The sequence below is a fragment of the Lithobates pipiens genome, unplaced genomic scaffold, assembly GCF_037356315.1.
Source record: "Lithobates pipiens isolate NorthernLeopardFrog02 unplaced genomic scaffold, aLitPip1_a1.2 Scaffold_19, whole genome shotgun sequence".
Taxonomy (NCBI): Eukaryota; Metazoa; Chordata; class Amphibia; order Anura; family Ranidae; genus Lithobates; species Lithobates pipiens.
This window is the reverse complement of record NW_027507764.1, coordinates 155387916-155406421: the sequence shown is the minus strand read 5'-3', so window position 1 is coordinate 155406421 and position 18506 is coordinate 155387916. Positions and strand designations below refer to the sequence as shown.

General features: G+C 41.5%; 1 protein-coding gene across 1 annotated transcript in view; it reads right to left on the bottom strand.

Moving 5' to 3' along the window:
* UBE2E2 (ubiquitin conjugating enzyme E2 E2) overlaps nt 1–18506 on the bottom strand; it is a 327402-nt gene that overhangs the window by 17526 nt on the left and 291370 nt on the right. Inside the window, exon 5 of the mRNA XM_077491414.1 lies at nt 11040–11187. Coding sequence (XP_077347540.1) covers nt 11040–11187 — 148 coding nt within the window. The remainder of the gene's footprint in view (nt 1–11039; nt 11188–18506) is intronic.

The following is an 18506-nucleotide window of genomic DNA, read 5'->3' as shown; positions in this document are numbered from 1 at the left end:
TAAGCTGCAATCAAAGTTTGTCGAGCCAGATGGTGCCGTCAGGGCCATACACATTTTAATCACTTACATATAAAGTGACCCATGTAAAGTGTGTACTGAGCGGCCCAAGGCTATATGGAGTGTGAATGAGATCTAAAGCTGGTCATAATTGGATTGTAATTCGGCCGGTTTAGCAGGGACTGGCCGAATTTCCATCCATCTATGACTGTTTCTGTTTGTGAGAGGTTGATGTAATGATCAACTTCTCATAAATGGGCTTGTTAATCAGTGTATTCTAATAGCAGATGAGTCCCCGCTGCCAGAATAAAGTGAGGAGGATTTCTCTATTCACATTGCTTGTGTGGATGGGGGAATCTGTTCATTTTTTTTTTCAATTGCTGGCTGATTGCTAGCTTAAAGGAGTTGTAAAGCCAGAAGGTTTCTTATCTAGATAAAAGTCCTCTGTGCAGCAGCTCCCCTCGGCCCCCCTAATACTTACCTGAGCCCCATCTCTGTCCAGCAATGTCCACGAGTGTCCCGGCTGCCCAAGACTCTCCCTCCTGATTGGCTGAGACACAACAGCAGTGCCATTGGCTCCAGCTGCTGTCAAAGTCTGTCAGACAATCAGCAGAGGGTCGCAGCTCCACTTCTGAATGGACACACGGAGCTGTGACTGGGCTCGGGTGCCCCCATAGCAAGCTGCTTGCTGTGAGGGCACTCAACAGGAGGGAGGGGGAAGGAGCACTGAAGAGGAGGATTGGGGCTGCTCTGTGAAAATCCACTGAAACAGAGCAGGTAAGTATAACATGATTGTTATATATATATATATATATATATATAATATATATAAAGGAGCAGGGAGTTCTATTAACTATAGTGGGCAGAGGGGATCTTGCAGCCCCCCCGGTCTGTGACGCCCAGGGAGGTGGTGTCCTCCTTCTCTCTTTTCCCTTCTCCTCCTCCTCCTCCTCTGCTCCCTGCCAGCAATCCGCCCCTCCAATTTTTGGATTTGCCATAATTTTCTGTCTCAGGGACAATGGTCACCAAGACAAATAAAGAGAGTAAATCTACTTATAGGGGACATGGACAGCAATTAAAACGTAAAGGAGTTTCTAATTCTTCCCTACTTCATCTAAAACTGAAAAAGGAAACCGATTCGGCTATCAGAGTGAAGGCTGTAATTATGGAAAAAATTGCAAAAACCAGTTGTACAGCAAAGGACATTTCAGAGGGCGCTCCATATACAAACAACATGCAGAACACCATCACTTTAGTCAGAGCTGGCTTGGTCACAAAGAAGCAACATTTTACCAACAAGTGATAAGAAAGGATTAACAAAGGTTGACAACTATTGCAAGCTTGCCAATCTTTCCCTCTTCTGAAGAAAGATGTCAATTGCATGTACAGAATTGGGTCTGGTGAGTCGTTTGAGAGATTGTGGTGTTAGGTACTAGACAATGAGCATATGTCTCCCAGACAGTTGTCAAATGATAATCTGTTGCCTATGGCAAGCCAAAGCAACTTACTTTTTCAAGTATGATAAAAGTTTGCTATATATTGCGTCAAAACTGTCAGTGCCAATTACATTAGGGCGATGGAAAAATATGATTATCTTGTGTCAAAGATTAACATAATTGTTAAACAATTGTGCCAACAACAACCATGACAATGTTCAGAAGCTGCGAAGCAAACTATTGCTGATCTCCCCATGTTGATCCCCAACATAGGAGGTATAAGCAACTAGAAAGTATTATGTTAATTTTAATGATATTTCCTTTTTGTACCTATACTCTTTTGAGCGTTTATTTTTCAATTTTGCTGCAACTAAAACTACTGACCATTAGGACACATCAGAGAATGGCTTAACCTACGTTGCAGAAAGATTTGAATATATAAATTAAATTAATATTTAATCAAGCTAACTCATTAATGAGTACTTTACCCTTAGGCACAATTTGCTTATGGCAAATACTTAAAAACTATTTAAGCCCTGAATTTGCCTGTTCCATGTTTGCTAGGTTTCAGTAAAGTGTCTGAGATTGCATGGTGAAAGCCTCTTACGCTAATTATAAAATATATTTCCATAATTGCATTAAACTGGATGGGATATTATCTGATAATTACCACATTAGGATTTGTTCTGACACACAGCCTCATATATAGTGATTAGAACACAATTTCCAAAGTTCTGCTGAAACATAAAAACATGATTTCTAAATGAAGAAGGAATTAAAGGTGGAGATTAGAGAAAAGGAATTTAGAAAAAAGCCAGGTAATTGAAAGTCTTATGTGACTTGTTCTCACTTTTGGATGAGCTACGTCAAATAAAAGAATTTACTGTATGCATTTGTTTTGTATAACGTGTTTAAATTAAAGCGGTAGTAAACTCGCACATTTTTATTTATTTTTTTTAAACCTGCAAAGCAAAAGGCATAATGAGCTAGTATGCACCGCATACTAGCTCATTATGAAATACTTACCTTAGAACGAGGCCCCGACATCTGGCCCGATCCACGCCGAGGGAGCTGACATGCTCCCTCTGCGTTTCTTCCGGGTATCGCGGCTCCGGCGCTGTGAGTGGCCGGAGCCGCGATATCGTCACTCCCGCGCATGCGCGCGGGAGATTTCAGTCCGGCCGCTCGGCTGCTGCCGGATTTTGACGGCGAGAAACCCCTTGTGCGCATGCGCCGCTGCAGTCAGCGGCGCATACCGAGGGGAATATCTCCTAAACCGTACAGGTTTAGGAGATATTTTTTTTTACCTACAGGTAAGCCTTATTATAGGCTTTCCTGTAGGTAAAAGTTAAAAATGTGGGTATACAACCACTTTAAATGTATGGAGGGCCACCGATACACACAGTACCTGTACTTCTATACCACGCCACATGGGGCCTGCCAGGAACTGCCTGTGGACGACCCCAGTAGAGTGTCACGCAGACATCCTATGATTTTTAAAGCTGAACTTCAGGAAACTTGAATAATCTCTCTTGGGGCTATGCTTGTTTAGTTCTAGGGAGCATAGGAATGTAGATTTACTTAATAGATCCTCTGTACCTGCAGGCTCCTCTGTGCTGCTAGACTGGTCCCCTCAGTGTCTTCCTCTCCATACCCGGCAGTCTAAAGCCGCGTACACACGGGCGGACTGTATGGCCAACTTAGTCCGTCAGACAATCCGACGGACAGTCCGTCCTACTTTCGAATGAACGGACTTGACCACACACGGATGCAAAACAGTCCGTCGAAAGTTTGCACGATGACGTGTACAGCACGTACGACGGGACTAGAAATAGGAAGTCCAATACACAGCAATGCAACCTTTCGCCGTGTAAATCCTTTCTGAGCATGCGCCATACTTAGTCCGTCGAACTAGCCTACTCACGAGCGGATTGTCCGCTGAAGCCAAAGTACGACGGACAATATTACGGAAATTCCGAAATACTTAGTCCGCCAGACTGCATGCTGAAAAAGTCCGCTGAAGCCCACACACGAGCGGACTGTCCGCTGAAATGTGTTTCGACGGACTAAGTTGGCCAGACAGTCCGCCCGTGTGTACGCGGCTTTAGGTTCTGCCGTCATGAAGACCAATGCAGAGTCCATAGGTCTCCACTGGATGTGAGGAAGACAAGAGACAGTACACCACCAAAGCAAGTAGGAGCGCTGTCTGCCAGAGTGGATTAATAAAATAGCTTTTTCTTTATTTGACTGCTAATCTGGCAATAACTGGGCGCACATTGGTCCTGGGATAGCCATCTTACACATTGTCTATCACCCCCTAGCAGAGATTGGAGCTGATGTCCAGTCACTGTGCGAGTATCTACCATCTTATTGGCTCTTCTGCCTGTCAAGTCTCTGCTGGGTGAGTCGAGAGATGCACATGACCCCTGAACACGTAGTGGATAAGCTGACTGGCCAGGTAAAGTAGGACTTAGCTCCTGGGCTGCACAACTTTTTACCTTTCATCCCCACAACCAGCACCCTCCTTCCCCTGACAACAGCCACAATCCTGATCTAATTCTTACCCCCTGAATCCAAGAACTGCCCCTCCTTCTTGAGTGCACTCTGCAATACCCGCACTGTCTGTAACAAGCTCACTTGTGTCCATGACCTTTTTATCTCCAACTCCTTTGACTTACTTGCTGTTACTGAAATCCAACTTCAGGAAACTGACTCTGCCTCTTCAGCTGCCCTCACCCATGGTGGGCTCCACTGTACTCATTCACTCAGATGCAGTGGACGAAAGGGAAGTGGAGTCAAATTCCTTCTATCCCCAAGAAACGCTGTTCAAGTCCTTCCTACACCTCCCTGTCCAACCCTTCCCTCTTTTGAAGCATTTGTTTCCTGTCTCTTAGTCCTACTAGGCCAGTGTCCTATTTGCTTTCCTCTGAAATGCCCATGATCATCCCTGGTGACTAACATCCCTGTTAATGTTAACACCCCAACTAGCTCTCAACTCCTCAAACTAACACCCCCCCCACTCTAAAACATGAATTGGTCACACCTCCTGTATGAACAATTTAAGACCCATCTCCTTGCTCCTATTTCCTTCCAAACTTCTAAAATGCCTAGTCTACAACTGTCTGAGTCACCACCTCACTGTTAACAACCCCTTCAATCTGGCTTTCACACATTAGGCCCCTTTCACACAGGATGGATCCATAATGATCCGCCCTGTGATGATCCGCTTGCTCAGCGGGGATCGATCCATTTATCCCTGCTGAGCCGGCCGATGACCGGGGCGGTCCCTGCACACTGTACAGGGACCGCCCTGTCAGCTCTCCGCTCTCCTCTTTGGGGGATCGGATGAACACGGACCGTCTGTCCGTGTTCATCTGATCCGCTCTGCAGACGGATAGAAAAATAGGATTTTCCTCCGCCTGCAGAATCAGACCACAGTGGAGACAGACGATATCGGGTGTCTGCTATCCCATAGGAATGCATGTATGTCCGTATTTCATCCGCAAACGGATGGATGAAATACGGACATACGGTCCGCATGTATGAAAGGGGCCTAACACTGCACAGAAACTGCCCTCTTAAAACTCACCAATGACTTATTGACTGTAAAACCACTATTCTGTGCTTATACTTTTGTACCTTTATGCTGCCTTTGACCACCCACTCATTATAAAATTTCTCTCCTCCAGCATCCAAGACTCTTTACTGGGTCTCCTCCTACCTATCTTAGAGCACCTTTAGTGTAATGTACAACTCAATCTCCTCCTTTCTTCTTACCCTTTATGTTGAAGGCTCCCCCCCAAGGCTATGTTTTTGGGCTCCATCTATTTTTCTAAATGGGTTGGTTAATAACCGCCTATGGTTTCCAATACCTGTCTATGCTGATGACCTCCAAATTTATCTACTTCATACTTACCCCCTCCCCCCTTACAAAAATCTCCATCAACAGCACTACAATTAATCACTCTCTCAGTTGCTAGGTGATATCTTGGACTTTGACTTCCCCTTTCAGACCCACATGCAATCACTTTCAAAATCTTGCCACCTTCAACTCTATCTCCCTCTTTATTAGCCTAGCTCTACACAGGTTATCCTTTTTTCAGTCTATCGTGAATGCTGTTGCCAGACTCATCATCCTAACCAACTACTCAGTGTCCGCCCATGCTTTCTGACAATCCCTCCACTGACTTCTGCTCACCAAACATATACATTCAAATCACAACATATAAAGCCATCCCCAACTCTGTCCCAAGCTACATCACCAACCTCATTTCAAAATATCAACCAAACTGTCCTCTTCGCTCCTCCCAAAGAACTCCTGCTTCCTAGTCTCCTCACCTCCTCCCATGTTTGTCTCCAGGATTTCTACTCCTTCCTCTGTAACTCCCTATCTCAAACCATCTGGCTATCTCCTACTCTGTTCCATTTTAGGCAAACCTTGAGAAACTCTTTAGGAAAGCCTATCCTAAATCTATCAAACAACCAGGATTTTACTTTCTCTATCAACTCATCCACCAACAGTTATTACCTTCCCTTTAGATTGTAAACTGTCATGAGCAGGGTCCTCTGAACCCCCCCTGTATTGAATTGAATTATAACTATACTGTTGCCCTTAATTTTGTAAATAGTTGCGCAGATCTTTGGCATGCCTGTAGTCACAATCCCTTTGCCCAGCTCTGCAGAATGTGACTGACTGAAGCTCCTGGCAGTGATCCTGGGCAATGGACAATATGAGAGGGGATATATTGGTCACGTGACTTTCAATAAAAAGAAAGAGGTATTTCAAAAGCATGTTTGATAATTAAATATGATGTGCTAAATGTGAATTTATAGCATACACTTTAATTCAAAAGAAATTAAACCTTCACCATGATCAGTGCCACATATATCATTGTTTCAATATATCTCTTTGCTGCATTAAAATTTGTGTTGCTGGAAACACCGGAATAAACAGAAATCACTTTATAGTTCTTCTGGTGATCGCTTTGGGGAAGGAAGAGCAACAAGACAATTCTGTGTACAGAAAAACAAAGGCAAGCGCTCCACTTGGAAGCCCATGTAAATGAAATTGAAAGAAAGTAATTAGATCAGATAAACCTTTGCTTTATTCATATGATAATCTTGCTGCCTCAGAACAATGTTTCACAGCTCCATCATCTGTAAAGGGTCAGTGCTTACATTTTATCTGTGCTTGGATCTCATGTCTGAAGCTTGTGTGAATGGTACTGTGCTACAAAGCCAAGGGCATGTGGCAAATAAACACGGAATAAAATGTCTTCCGTCTTGGGCAAGCTAAAGGCTGTTCTGAGATAACAATGTAAACATAATAAATATGTATCTCTTGTGAGACCTGTGCGATATGACATAAATAGAATTATATGGACTCATATCCAGGGAGACAAGGCAGTGTTGCTATAATCTGCTTATAAGCAGCCTTCTGATTATCTTCGAACAATGTTATTAAATGGGATCAGCATTGAATCAATTATTGCCTCTTTTTCAATTTCAGATAATGTGTTATATAAACATATAGTTAAACCTTTATACTCATGCTCAGAACAGTAGTTTGAATGAAGTAAATAATAATCCAGACCTAAGACCGTCACACAATTTTTTTGGTCCTTTTGAAGGTTTCACAGTGCTATGTGCAAACCACCGTTAATTTACTTTTTCTGCAGTGTCTAACAGACAACATCAGACCATTAATCGTTACTGGTAAAGGAGCTTACTTTCTAATGTCCATACCACCGCCATATCGATATGACCATTCCAGGACCAACTGGGATAAGCTGCTTAAGGTGAACCTGTGCTCACACCATGCAGGGCAAAGCATTGGGTTCAGTTTAATGGCAGTCCTCCAACAGTTTATACTTACCTTCCTCTCTTCTCTGGGAGTGGAAAAAAAAGAAGACCTGGGTGTGATTCAAGTCACTACTTACTACGTACAGCTTACACAAGTCTTAGGACACTCTCCCTGACCCTTCATGTCATGCCTGAGTACCCAATTATTAAGCACCAGTTCTGTCACATGGAAGGAAGGACAGTCGGTCCGGCCAGTGCACATTGCATGACCACTTATTTATTTATTTTTTTCTGCCACTCTCTCACTTTTGTGTGAGTCTTTTTTTCTAACTAGGATGGAGAGTGTGAGTCCTTGGGCTTGCCCTGATGTCTAGGGGGAGGATTTGTTGTCCGCAGACTCCTTCCTCCTCTGACCCTTGGGGTCTCTCTTTGGGAGAGCCCCTCGACCTAGTACTCAATTGGCTTCGGCTGGCCATGAGGAGAGGGGTCCGCCATGCCTTCTGGCTAGGTGGGCCATGTTGAACTCTTTTTTTCCCTGTCAGGAGCCTTGCACCCCAGGGGATCAGGGAGAGGACCTACCCCTTCGGGGGGTGGACAAAAGCAGTTAGGTGCACTTTTTTGTTCACTTAACGGTATTTCTGTTTTAGCTTTTTAGCACTACTGCAGATTCAAAGAAATGGGGAGCAAAGGTAAAGTAGGAATAAACTGCTGCAAGTACTCTCAGTAAAATGATTCTGTTGCTTTGCTCTGCATGGGTGGGTAGGAAATGATCTATATACACAAATGTTTTGCCTTTCATTTCTATTTTAAACTGAATGGATTGTTTTACAAGGCGATGGATTACATATACATTAATGCCTGCAGCTCCCCCCCTCCCCAAATATGTACCCGAGCCCGATCTAGATCCAGCAATGTGCAAGAGAGCAGCGTCTCACTCTCTCACCCTATTGGACAGAGAGGCAACAGCGGAGCCATTCTCTCCTGCTGCTGTCAATCACAGCCAGTGAGAGGATAGAGGGGGCAGGGCTGAGCCAAGCTCTGTCAATGGACACACAGAGCTGGCCCAGGAGCGAGCATGCACAAGTGCCCCAGAGCAAGTAGCCTGCTATATGGGCATTGGATAGGGGGAGGAGCCCAAAGGCACAAGCTGGGAACCCTTGAAGAGGAGGATCAGGGCTGTTCTATGCAAAATCACAGAGCAGGTATGTATGGCATGTTTGTTATTATAAAAAAGAAAAATTGTCCCTTTAGAATCATTTTAAGAACAGTCACTAAAATGTAAATCAGTGATGATTGCTTTGAATTACAGAACAGAATTTTATTTCTAAGATTCAAACACTAACAAATGTGGAATAAAAATTTAATTTGACATTTAGGTTGCCCAGAGGGGTTAAAAATGACTAAGAGAACACATAATTATGCTGTACTAATTAACCCACCCATATATTCAGTCTATGTAAATGAATGCTGCCTAATCAACTAGGATGTACATTTTGGATATACTTTCGAAAAGGTCTTTTCTCAGCAGCTGAAACATAACATAGAGGAAGGTAAACAGTGTTTAAGTGATTCATGCATTCCTAAATTGAGAACGACTCGATCACTTCCCAAAGGATTGTAATCTGTTTGTACAGTAAAGTTGGAAAATCTTTTGTGTACAGTAACTGGCACTTCCAACAATGATAGCCTTGCCGGGGATCCTTGCTTGATTGCTGCAGTGGACCATTGAATTGGACTGTATAAGACTAAGCAGAATATAACTTTCTATAAGTAATGAAGACTCTTGGATATCAGAGCTCTTTATTTTTTGGCTGGAATATTACTAAAGCTGGCCATACATGGATCAAAATTTGTCTGGATCACCAGGGACCATCCAAATTTTGATCCATGTATGTTCACTTCTGTTCAACTGCCGAGTTGGAAAAGTTCCGCCCGATCATTGCTGCAGGCTACAGACTGCAACACTGACCTGTGTATTCTGACAGCGGGGAAGTCTATCCACTGTCAGAATATAAAGACACAGAAGGGAGGATTCCGCCATCCACCTCATATGTGTGGATGGGAGAATTGGGTCATTTTTTTTTCGTTCAACCCGCTGCTCATCTGCCTCATTGGCCAGTCTAACAAGTAGTCAAGGCCATCAAGATTTGTTAAGGATTGACAAAAACTCATGGTTGCAAGTGCCTAAAATAGCATTAGGATAACTGAAAAGAGCACAAAGCAATATATAGCTTAAAATTATTTTCTATAGATTAAGGGTCATTAAAATATAGTAGTGCGCCTTTTTATTTAACAATCCTCATATAATACAGTTATACCATGTTTGGCAAATGCAATATTTTGGGCACAAAGTGGTTTAGGTTATAACAGAAATATCTCCTGATCCTAAAGTTTTTTTTTTTTTACCTAATGCATTCTCTGCATTAAAATAAAAGCCTTCAGTATGCAAATCCCTCCACAGCCTCCCCTAAATACTCGCCTAAACCCGATCTTGAGCCAGCGATGTGCACAAGAGCAGAGGCTCTCTCCCTCCTCACTGGCTCAGACACAGCAGCAGGAGCCATTGGCCAAAGCCAGTGAGGAGGGAGCAAGGGGTATTCGGCAGCTGAGCCATGCTCTGTGTCTTATGGACACGTGTCTTTGTGAGGGCACTCGGCTGGCCAGGAATGCCAGCGGGGGACCCGAAAGGAAAAGGACCAGGGCTGCTCTGTGGCATACCACTGCACAGCGCAGGTAAGTATGACATGTTTTGTCAGGGCCTGGACTTGAACCCAGAGTCTCTACATGTCAGGCAATGACCCTTGAACTATTTGTTCCACCCATGAACTTCCTGATTTAGGCCATGTCTCCGCACTTCTTGTTTGCCAGATTATTGTGCTCTCTTCAGCCAGTATCTCGCTCTTGTCTTCCCTGCTGCTGTCAATATTTTGCTATTACTCCTTATTGACGTGTTGACTTGTTCCTCCACTACGCTTCTGCCTGATCCCAACCTGCAACTACTCGTTACTGACCCTTTGGTTACTATACTTCTGTTTCATTCTTACCTGCTTGTCCACTACTGGACCCCGGCTTGCTCACCTCTTCTGGTGGGGTGGTCCCGAGGACTTTGACCTGGTACTAACACACAGCAAAATCCATCTCCACCACCAGGAGCTCTGAACACTGATTAGTACTTAAGACTCGGGCACCTCAGGTGAGCCTGCGTCATCCACCAAGGTGACTGCCTGTGTACCTATCCTGCTGGTCGGTGGTAGTACTGCTATAACAACTAGTCTTCAAGCCTGACCCCTGATCGTGACGTGTTTGTTATTATACAATCACTTAAAGAAATCCAGCACCCACTGTCATCTTCATCTTATGGTGACATCAGCACATAAATGGCGCATTCTACTTCACTCATTTAAAGGAGGTGCTCATTATTGCAACGTAGGAGGCCAGAGGCAGCTTAGGTATCTCAAGAAATGTGGCAATTCAGAAGCACTGTTTCTTATTATTCAATCTTTATGTAGCCTTTCAGCTTGAGATTCATAAGTTTCTTTTATACTGGGAAAGCATGCAGTTTTTTATGTTTCTAGTATATTTATGTTGCCTACTTCCTCGTGTCCCTGTTTTACAACCCAAAGACAGATTAACCACCTGCTAAACAGCTCTGGTGAGCATATTATTCTAACTATGGTTAGACTGTAATCTGCTTCATAGTCAAGGACTGATGAGAGGCTCTATATTCTGACATGGCACCATACATTTTTGAAAAGGTGTTTTTAAAAGTAGAGAAAGATGCCTTTTCTAATGTCAGATTCTTACCAGGGTTGCAGTCTGTGAGCAGTGAACAGATGGAGAGGAGAACTTTAGAAATGGTTAATGCTGGGCTCCAGTTATCTTTCAGGATATCGAGACAGATGACTCCTTGGCTGTTAATGTTGCAGTGGTAGATCCTCGTCCGAAATGTCACCTACAAAACACAGACACTCTGCAATTAATTATTTCTAGTAACATTTACACAATGTCTATTAAAGGATACCTTTGCTGAACTATGAGAATCAAATCTGTACAACACTTGTATCTTTTTTAAGGGTACCTGTCAATTGTTAAAGAGACATTATGTTCTTTCATGTATGAAATGTTGTGTCCCCCTCCTGTCGGACGGAGTGACAGTTTATACAATTTCTCTCAATGTGTGACAATGTAGCTTTCTGCCCTGGCCATGAGAGCAATGGAGAAGCGTGGGGCTAAGGCCTCAAAAACACTAGCATTGAAAACAGACGAAATTGAGAAAAAGGTGCATTCATGGTACATTTGTTGGTTTTGCAGAGCTGAGTAGAGCTTACCTCATGTAAACTCAGGAAAACGTGAATAAACGCATCTAAATGCAACTAAACACATGAAAAAAGTGATCTGGGATGCATATACATAGTTTACACTTCCCATATCACTTTTCCTGCGTTTAGATAAGCTAAAGGCAGAAGTGCCAGTATGTAGGAGATCTTAGTAGGACAATTGATTATGAATATGAGCTGGGGACTAATCTGTGGCTGCAGGAGCCTGTGTATTTCACGTCTGGGCCAAGGAAGTAGCCATTTTTTATAGATAAGACTGAATGTTATTATGTAAAAAAACAAACCGCAAAAAAAAGGGCATCAATCAGAAGGTACAAAAAAAAAAAAAAATTAAGAAATGCTCGACACTAAGGCTCTGTTCACATTTCCGCTTCCCGAATCGCAAGCAGAATTGCGTGATTCTGCCTGCAATTAAAAAAAAATAGTGGCAAATCGCGAGACACCAATGTGTTCCCTGTCCCTTTCAATAGCACCCAAATTGTGGCTTGATGTTCCAACAGCTTCTTTTTGGGCGACAGGCATCCCACCATTTTCTTTGCGTGATTTTACCGCGATTGTCCCCCGATACGCCAAGATGTGAACGGAGCCTTAATCAAAGAGGTGTGAACCATAAAATCCCAATATGAAATCAGGCTTTTCTATCCTAATTTGTATAATTGAATTTCTTTCAGAAAAATGGAACAATCTCTAAATAAATGATCATACAGAGATTTTCATGTTGGATTATTTCTATGTGCAGTAATGCACAGGTCACTCGATCACTTAGGAGTCAACCCTAACATTAACATCTAGGATGATTACCCATTTCAGCCCCCCGGAAGGTTTTACCCACTTCCTGATAAGGCCATTTTTGCGATACTGCACTGCGTAGTTTTAACTGCCAATTGCGTGGTCTTGCTACGCTGAACTAAAAAAAAATCAATGTCCTTTTTTTCCCATAAATAGAGTTTTTCTTTTGGGGGTATTTGTTCACCTCTGCGGTTTTTATTTTTTGTGCTATAAGCAGAAAAAGACTGACAATTTTGAAAAAATATATATATTTTTTACTTTCTACTATAATACATATCTCATAAATTTAGGCCAATATGTATTCTGCTACATATTTTTGGTAAAACAAAATCCCAATAATAGTATACTGATTGGTTTGCGCAAAAGTTATAGCATCTAAAAACTACAGGTTAGATTTAGGGACTTTTATTTATTTATTTTTATACTAGCAATGGCGTGATCTGCGATTTTTAGCAGGACTGTGACAATGTGGCGAACAAATCTGACGCTAAGTGACATCAATACAGTGACCAGTGCTATAAAAATGCACTGATCACTGTATAAATGCCACTGGTAGGGAAGAGGTTAACACTAGGGGGCAATCAAAGGGTACACTGGAGGAAAAGAGAGACCATGTTTCAGCTTAGCTGAAACATAATCTATAATTTTTCCTCCCTGACAGATCAGCAGTGTGCGTTGTTTACATAAGCACACCTCTGATCTGTCTCTCTTGTAATACAACTAGCGGGTCGCAGCGGCCATCGCATCTGCTGGACCCTCTGATTGGCTCCCACTGTATCCAATCACAGTGAGATTGGTGTGCCCGAGCCCCCCTAAACCGCATGCACAAAATCACGTACAGGCATATGATTCTGCGCAGCCTGGCCGCCCCGTCGCAGTATATGTATGCGAGGCGGTCCGGAAGCGGTTAAACAAGTCACATAATTTGCAGATATTAGCTGCATATGCACAACTTTTGACTTATTCTTTTTACAGAAGCTGTCAAATTAAATTGTGTTCCGGGGAAAAAAATGGCAGAACTTAGGAGGAGAACCAAGCACGTATCCTGTGTTACAACGCAGGGCTTGACAAACTTGCTTTGAATGTAGGAGACAGCTAAAAAAAAGTTAGGAGCCAGTTTTTTTTCTAACAAAGCCTTTTTGCAATATGGCGCTGGGCTACTTTAACGGAAAATTGCGCGTTCATGTAACAACTGTACAGTGAAATTTATATCACACAAATAGGGCTTTCTTTTGGTGGTATTTGATCACCACTGGGTTTTTTTATTTTTTGCGCTATAAACAAAAAAATAAAAGACCGGAAATTTTGTAAACAAAAAAACAAAACTATATTTTATACTTTTTGCTACAAAATATATCCAATAAAAAAGTAAAAAAAAAAAATTCTTCATAAGTTTAGGCCAAAATGTACTTTGCTACATTTGTTTGGTAAAAAAAAAAAGAAAAAATCCCATTAAGTGTATATTAATTGGCTTGCGTAAAAATCATAGCATCAGCCAATTAAAATGTTTTTGATGGATTGACCCATCTATTGTCTCTCGTTATGTAACATTTTGTGATTACCTTAATAAAAAATATTGAAATACGAAAATGATAGCATTTACAAATACTGGAATATATACTTGTAATGATGGTGATCAGTGAGTTTTAGCAGGACTTTGATAGTACCGTGGGCATTTTGACACTGTCATCACCAGCGGTAGGAAGGGGTTAACCTCCGGGGCAATCAAAGGGTTAACTGTGTGCCTTGGGAGTGTGATGTAAATGCACTGTGTACTGTTTTACTAAGGGATGTGCCGGTTTTTGTCTCCTCGGTAAAGAGATCTGTGTTACTTACAACACAGATCTCTCTTCTGTCACTCGCTCCAAAGATCAGCGAGTCCTGGCCATGTCTTTATGGACCTTGCTTTGTGCACTGGTGCACAGTCATTGGAACAGAAAGGGGCCATCCCTAAAATGTTCCCACAAAGTTGAGAGCATAAAATTGTCCAAAATGTCTTGGTATGCTGACGTCTTAAAATAGTGATCTCCAACCAGGGTTCCTCCAGAGGTTGCTAGGGGTTCCGCCAGAATTGGGCAATTTCTGCCTCTCGGATAAGTTCCCACTGACACAACTGATCTTTTTAGCTATCTGTAAGGAGGTAATTCTTCCCAATGACCACAAGTGTGAGGACCATTCTTTCCACTGACCATCACACTAATGTATCAGGAGTTGTAGATTTCAAATTTTTAGCAGGGGTTCCCCAAGATCAGAGAACTATTTCAAGGGTTCCTCTGCGTTGAAAAGGTTAAGAAAGGCTGCCTTAAGGGTTCCCTTCACTTGAACTAAGGGGCCAGGCCCAACCCCTAACCATAATCCCCCTCCACCAAATGATTTGGAGGGATGGCCCAATACTTTCAGCAATATAGTGTGGATGAGTGAGTTTGGGGTGGAGGAACTTGACTGGCCTGCACATTAACCCGATAGAAACCCTTTGGGATGAATTTGAGTGGAGACTGCGAGCCAGGCCTTTTTGTCCAACATCCGTGCCTGACCTCACAAATATACTTCTGAAAGAATGGTCAAACATTCCCATAGACACAATCCTAAACCTTGTGGACAACCTCCTCAGGAGAGTTGAAGCTGTTATAGCTGCAAAGGGGGGACCAACTCATCACTGAACCCTACAGACGCCATTAAAATTCATGGAAAGGCAGGCATCCCAATACTTTTGACGATATAGTGTGTAAATACATACAGCCAAAAAAAAATAAAAAATGCAAATATTACACACAATTTACATAAAGTACTACTATAACTCAATTACGGTATATAATTTTAATACACTGGAGTATGTAAAGAAGTTTCATCATAATATTTCATCAATTGATAAATATGTAACATTTCAGGAATTTACGAGAACGGAAGATAAAATGAAAGCGGGGGGGGGGGGGGGGGGGGTGATTGGGGGGGGGAGAATGTACAGCAAAGTTACATTAATGTGAAGTTTCCCATTCTTTGTGCTGGTGTGAGATCTTTGATACTGACCACTAAGGTAATCATTTTGGCTATTGTGCAGACCTAATTTGACTCTCCATAGTCTTAAGTGGAATTACTTCCACTGTGCCCAGAACCTCATTGATGACTCGATTAAATTAAAGGTGTCCAAGTTTTTGCAAAGCTTTGTTACAATAAATAAAACCATACCTCATCCAACACAATACAAATAAATGTTGCTTTTACTCTTTTATTACATTTCAGCTGGAAATAAAAACCTACATCCTGTGATTCATGAGCACATAAAAGGTGACTCGATCACAGAAAACTCAGAAGTGAGTTAAGTGATGGTTTTCTTACACCTTGCACTACTAGCCAAGTTTTTCCCTTAGATAAAATTGGGCCAGTAATATGTAAAGACTGGACTGCCTAAAGCTACAGCAGATCAAAATTAGGGCTTAAACAACTAATCGATTATGAAATTAATCGATTACTATTTTCATAATTGATTAATTGGCCAGTAACATAATGGGGTTAAAAAAAAACTAAAACAAGCCCTTTATATTACAAAAAGCTTAAATAATCGCTACTGTAAATGTTACTTTCACAGTTCTACAGTAAAAAAAAAAAAAACAATGAACCCCTTACAGTATTGATTTGCTTTTGTTTGTACTATAAAGGACTAATTTTTGATTTTTTAACCCCATTATGTTACTAAACGTTTTAGATCTTGTTCACATCTAAGTGTTTTTTGGTGCTTTTTGCAGAAACACATTACAATTCATTTACATGGTTTCCTATGGGACACGTTCACATCTATGCTTTTTTTTTCAGCTGCTGCGTATTTGGAAAGGGTCAGAGACTTTTTTTTAACGCAAAACAGTGCTTTTTTGGTTCAATATACTTCAATGGAGAAGCTGCAGAAAAGCATGTAATGCGTTTATGCAGCCATTTGTGTTTTTTAATCTGCCCAACAAATCGGCCAAAAAAAATGCAAAAATGCAAAGCGCAGCAAAATCACTTGTGCGAAAATCAAAACACACAACAAAAAGCACTGCAGAAACAGATCAAAAGCAAACTGCATAGGTGTGTACCGAGCCTTATGCTGGCCACACAGATCAATTTTTTTCAGATGAGAATATTCAGACGAAAAATCTTTGTATATTTGCTGAATGAAAGAATGTTGTTTGAAATTTTCACATTTTTTAACATTCTGTTTTTAAAATGAATGTAATTTCTGAACGAAAACCACATACACTGTCTGAAAATTCCTTTGACCAAGAAGTTTTCTATTATTTCCAAATTTTCCCGTCACTATGGTTGAAAATGGATGTCGATTTGACCCCACTAACGATTAGAAAATTAAACAAACTTTCTTAAAATTAAAATTTTTTTTTTTTGAAAGAAGACATTGTTGTTTTTTTTAAATAAAACAAATGTGATCTCTGAGTCTGATGATATTTACCAGACTCACATTTATAGAACAGCAGGAGAGATTGGTGTACTAACATCAAATTGTTAGTACGTCGGGTTTGACCTGAGCTGTCAGATTTTTTTTTTCATTCAGCCTGATGGGTTGCACAAAAAAACTAGCAGTGTGTACTAGGCTTAAAATGATTGCAATGTCTGTTTTTTTTTTTTTAATATAATAAAAAATAAAAATAAATTAATACCTGCTCTGTGCAGTTGGTTTTGCACAGAGCAGCCCCAATCCCCCTCAACTCTGGTCCCTGGCTGGAGCTCCTGGCCTTTCCTTCTGTTGAGTGCCCCTCACAGCAATCAGCTTTCTATGGGGGCACCCGAGCCCAGCTGCAGCTCTGTATATCCATTCATACACAGAGCTGCAGTTTGGCTCCTCATTTTCTATATTTTTTCTAAAATAAAATGTGAATATTGTTATACCAAATATAGCTTTAAAATCATAATCTTTTTAACCAGGTCTATTTGTTTTTTCTATGCTGAAATTTGAAATGGGCTTCATGGAGCAGAGTATACGGTAATTGCGTTTGCTATGTCAGGCATCCAATGGATTTGCTTTAATTCACTAAATAATTTGAGGTGAACACATCTCAAATGGGTTCTGAAGTGATCTTCATCCATTTGCAAACTGACCTCAAGCTGATCTCAGATGCATGCCGCTGGTATGGGTTTGACTTGCTTTCGAGGGTGAAAGCTGACAACATTTGACCTTTAATTTGTGGTAGAGAAACCCTGTAATTTACTGTGCTACTTAATTTCCAACAGTAATATAACGGTTAGCGTACATGGCCATTGGAGATCAGTTAAGAGGTCAGTTTAATATCATCTTGGGGTCAGTTAGGGACTTGCGTCTTGTATGGAGAAATTACTAAATGCATGACAAAAGGCTAATGTACACAGGCATGTCTGTTTTGCTTTTGACATCACTTTGTAAATCATTTCTTTGTACAGATGTGCAATGTAGTATATGAACTTTGAATAGAATCTTATGCCGCGTACACACGATTGGATTTTCGGCCAGCAAAAGACCGATGAGAGCTTTTCATCGGAAAATGCGACCGTGTGTATGCTCCATCGGAATTTAGCTGTCCGAATTTTCACCAGCAAAAAATTGATAGCATGTTTTCAATTTTCCAGACGGAAAAACTTTAGAAAATTCCGATCGTGTGTATGCAATTCCGACACGCAAAAACTCACGCATGCTCAGATTCAACTACGAGATGGAAGCTATTGGCGACTGGCTATACTTTTTCTAGTCCCCTCGTACGTGTTGTACATCACCGCGTTCTTGACGGTCGGAATTTGGTGTGACTGTGTGTATGCAAGACAGCTTGAGCGAAATCCCATCGGAATTCCATCAGAGCTTTTTCCGACAAGAATTCCGATCGTGTGTACACGGCATTACATGTTAAATCATTGTGGTTCTGGCTAAGCATTGAATTGTTATTTTTCTTCCCCCACAAATTTTTATTGAATGAACAGAAGAATATAATACAACGTATCACTGTAGTGGTCGAACATTCACATTAATAAATCATCGGAAACGTATCACATTAAATCTGAACAATAATCTTTTAGTAAAATAACAATGTACCGTATATACTCGAGTATAAGCCGAGATTTTCAGCCTCTTTTTTGAGGCTGAAAGTGCCCCCCTCGGCTTATACTCGAGTCATCGCTGTCTGCCCGC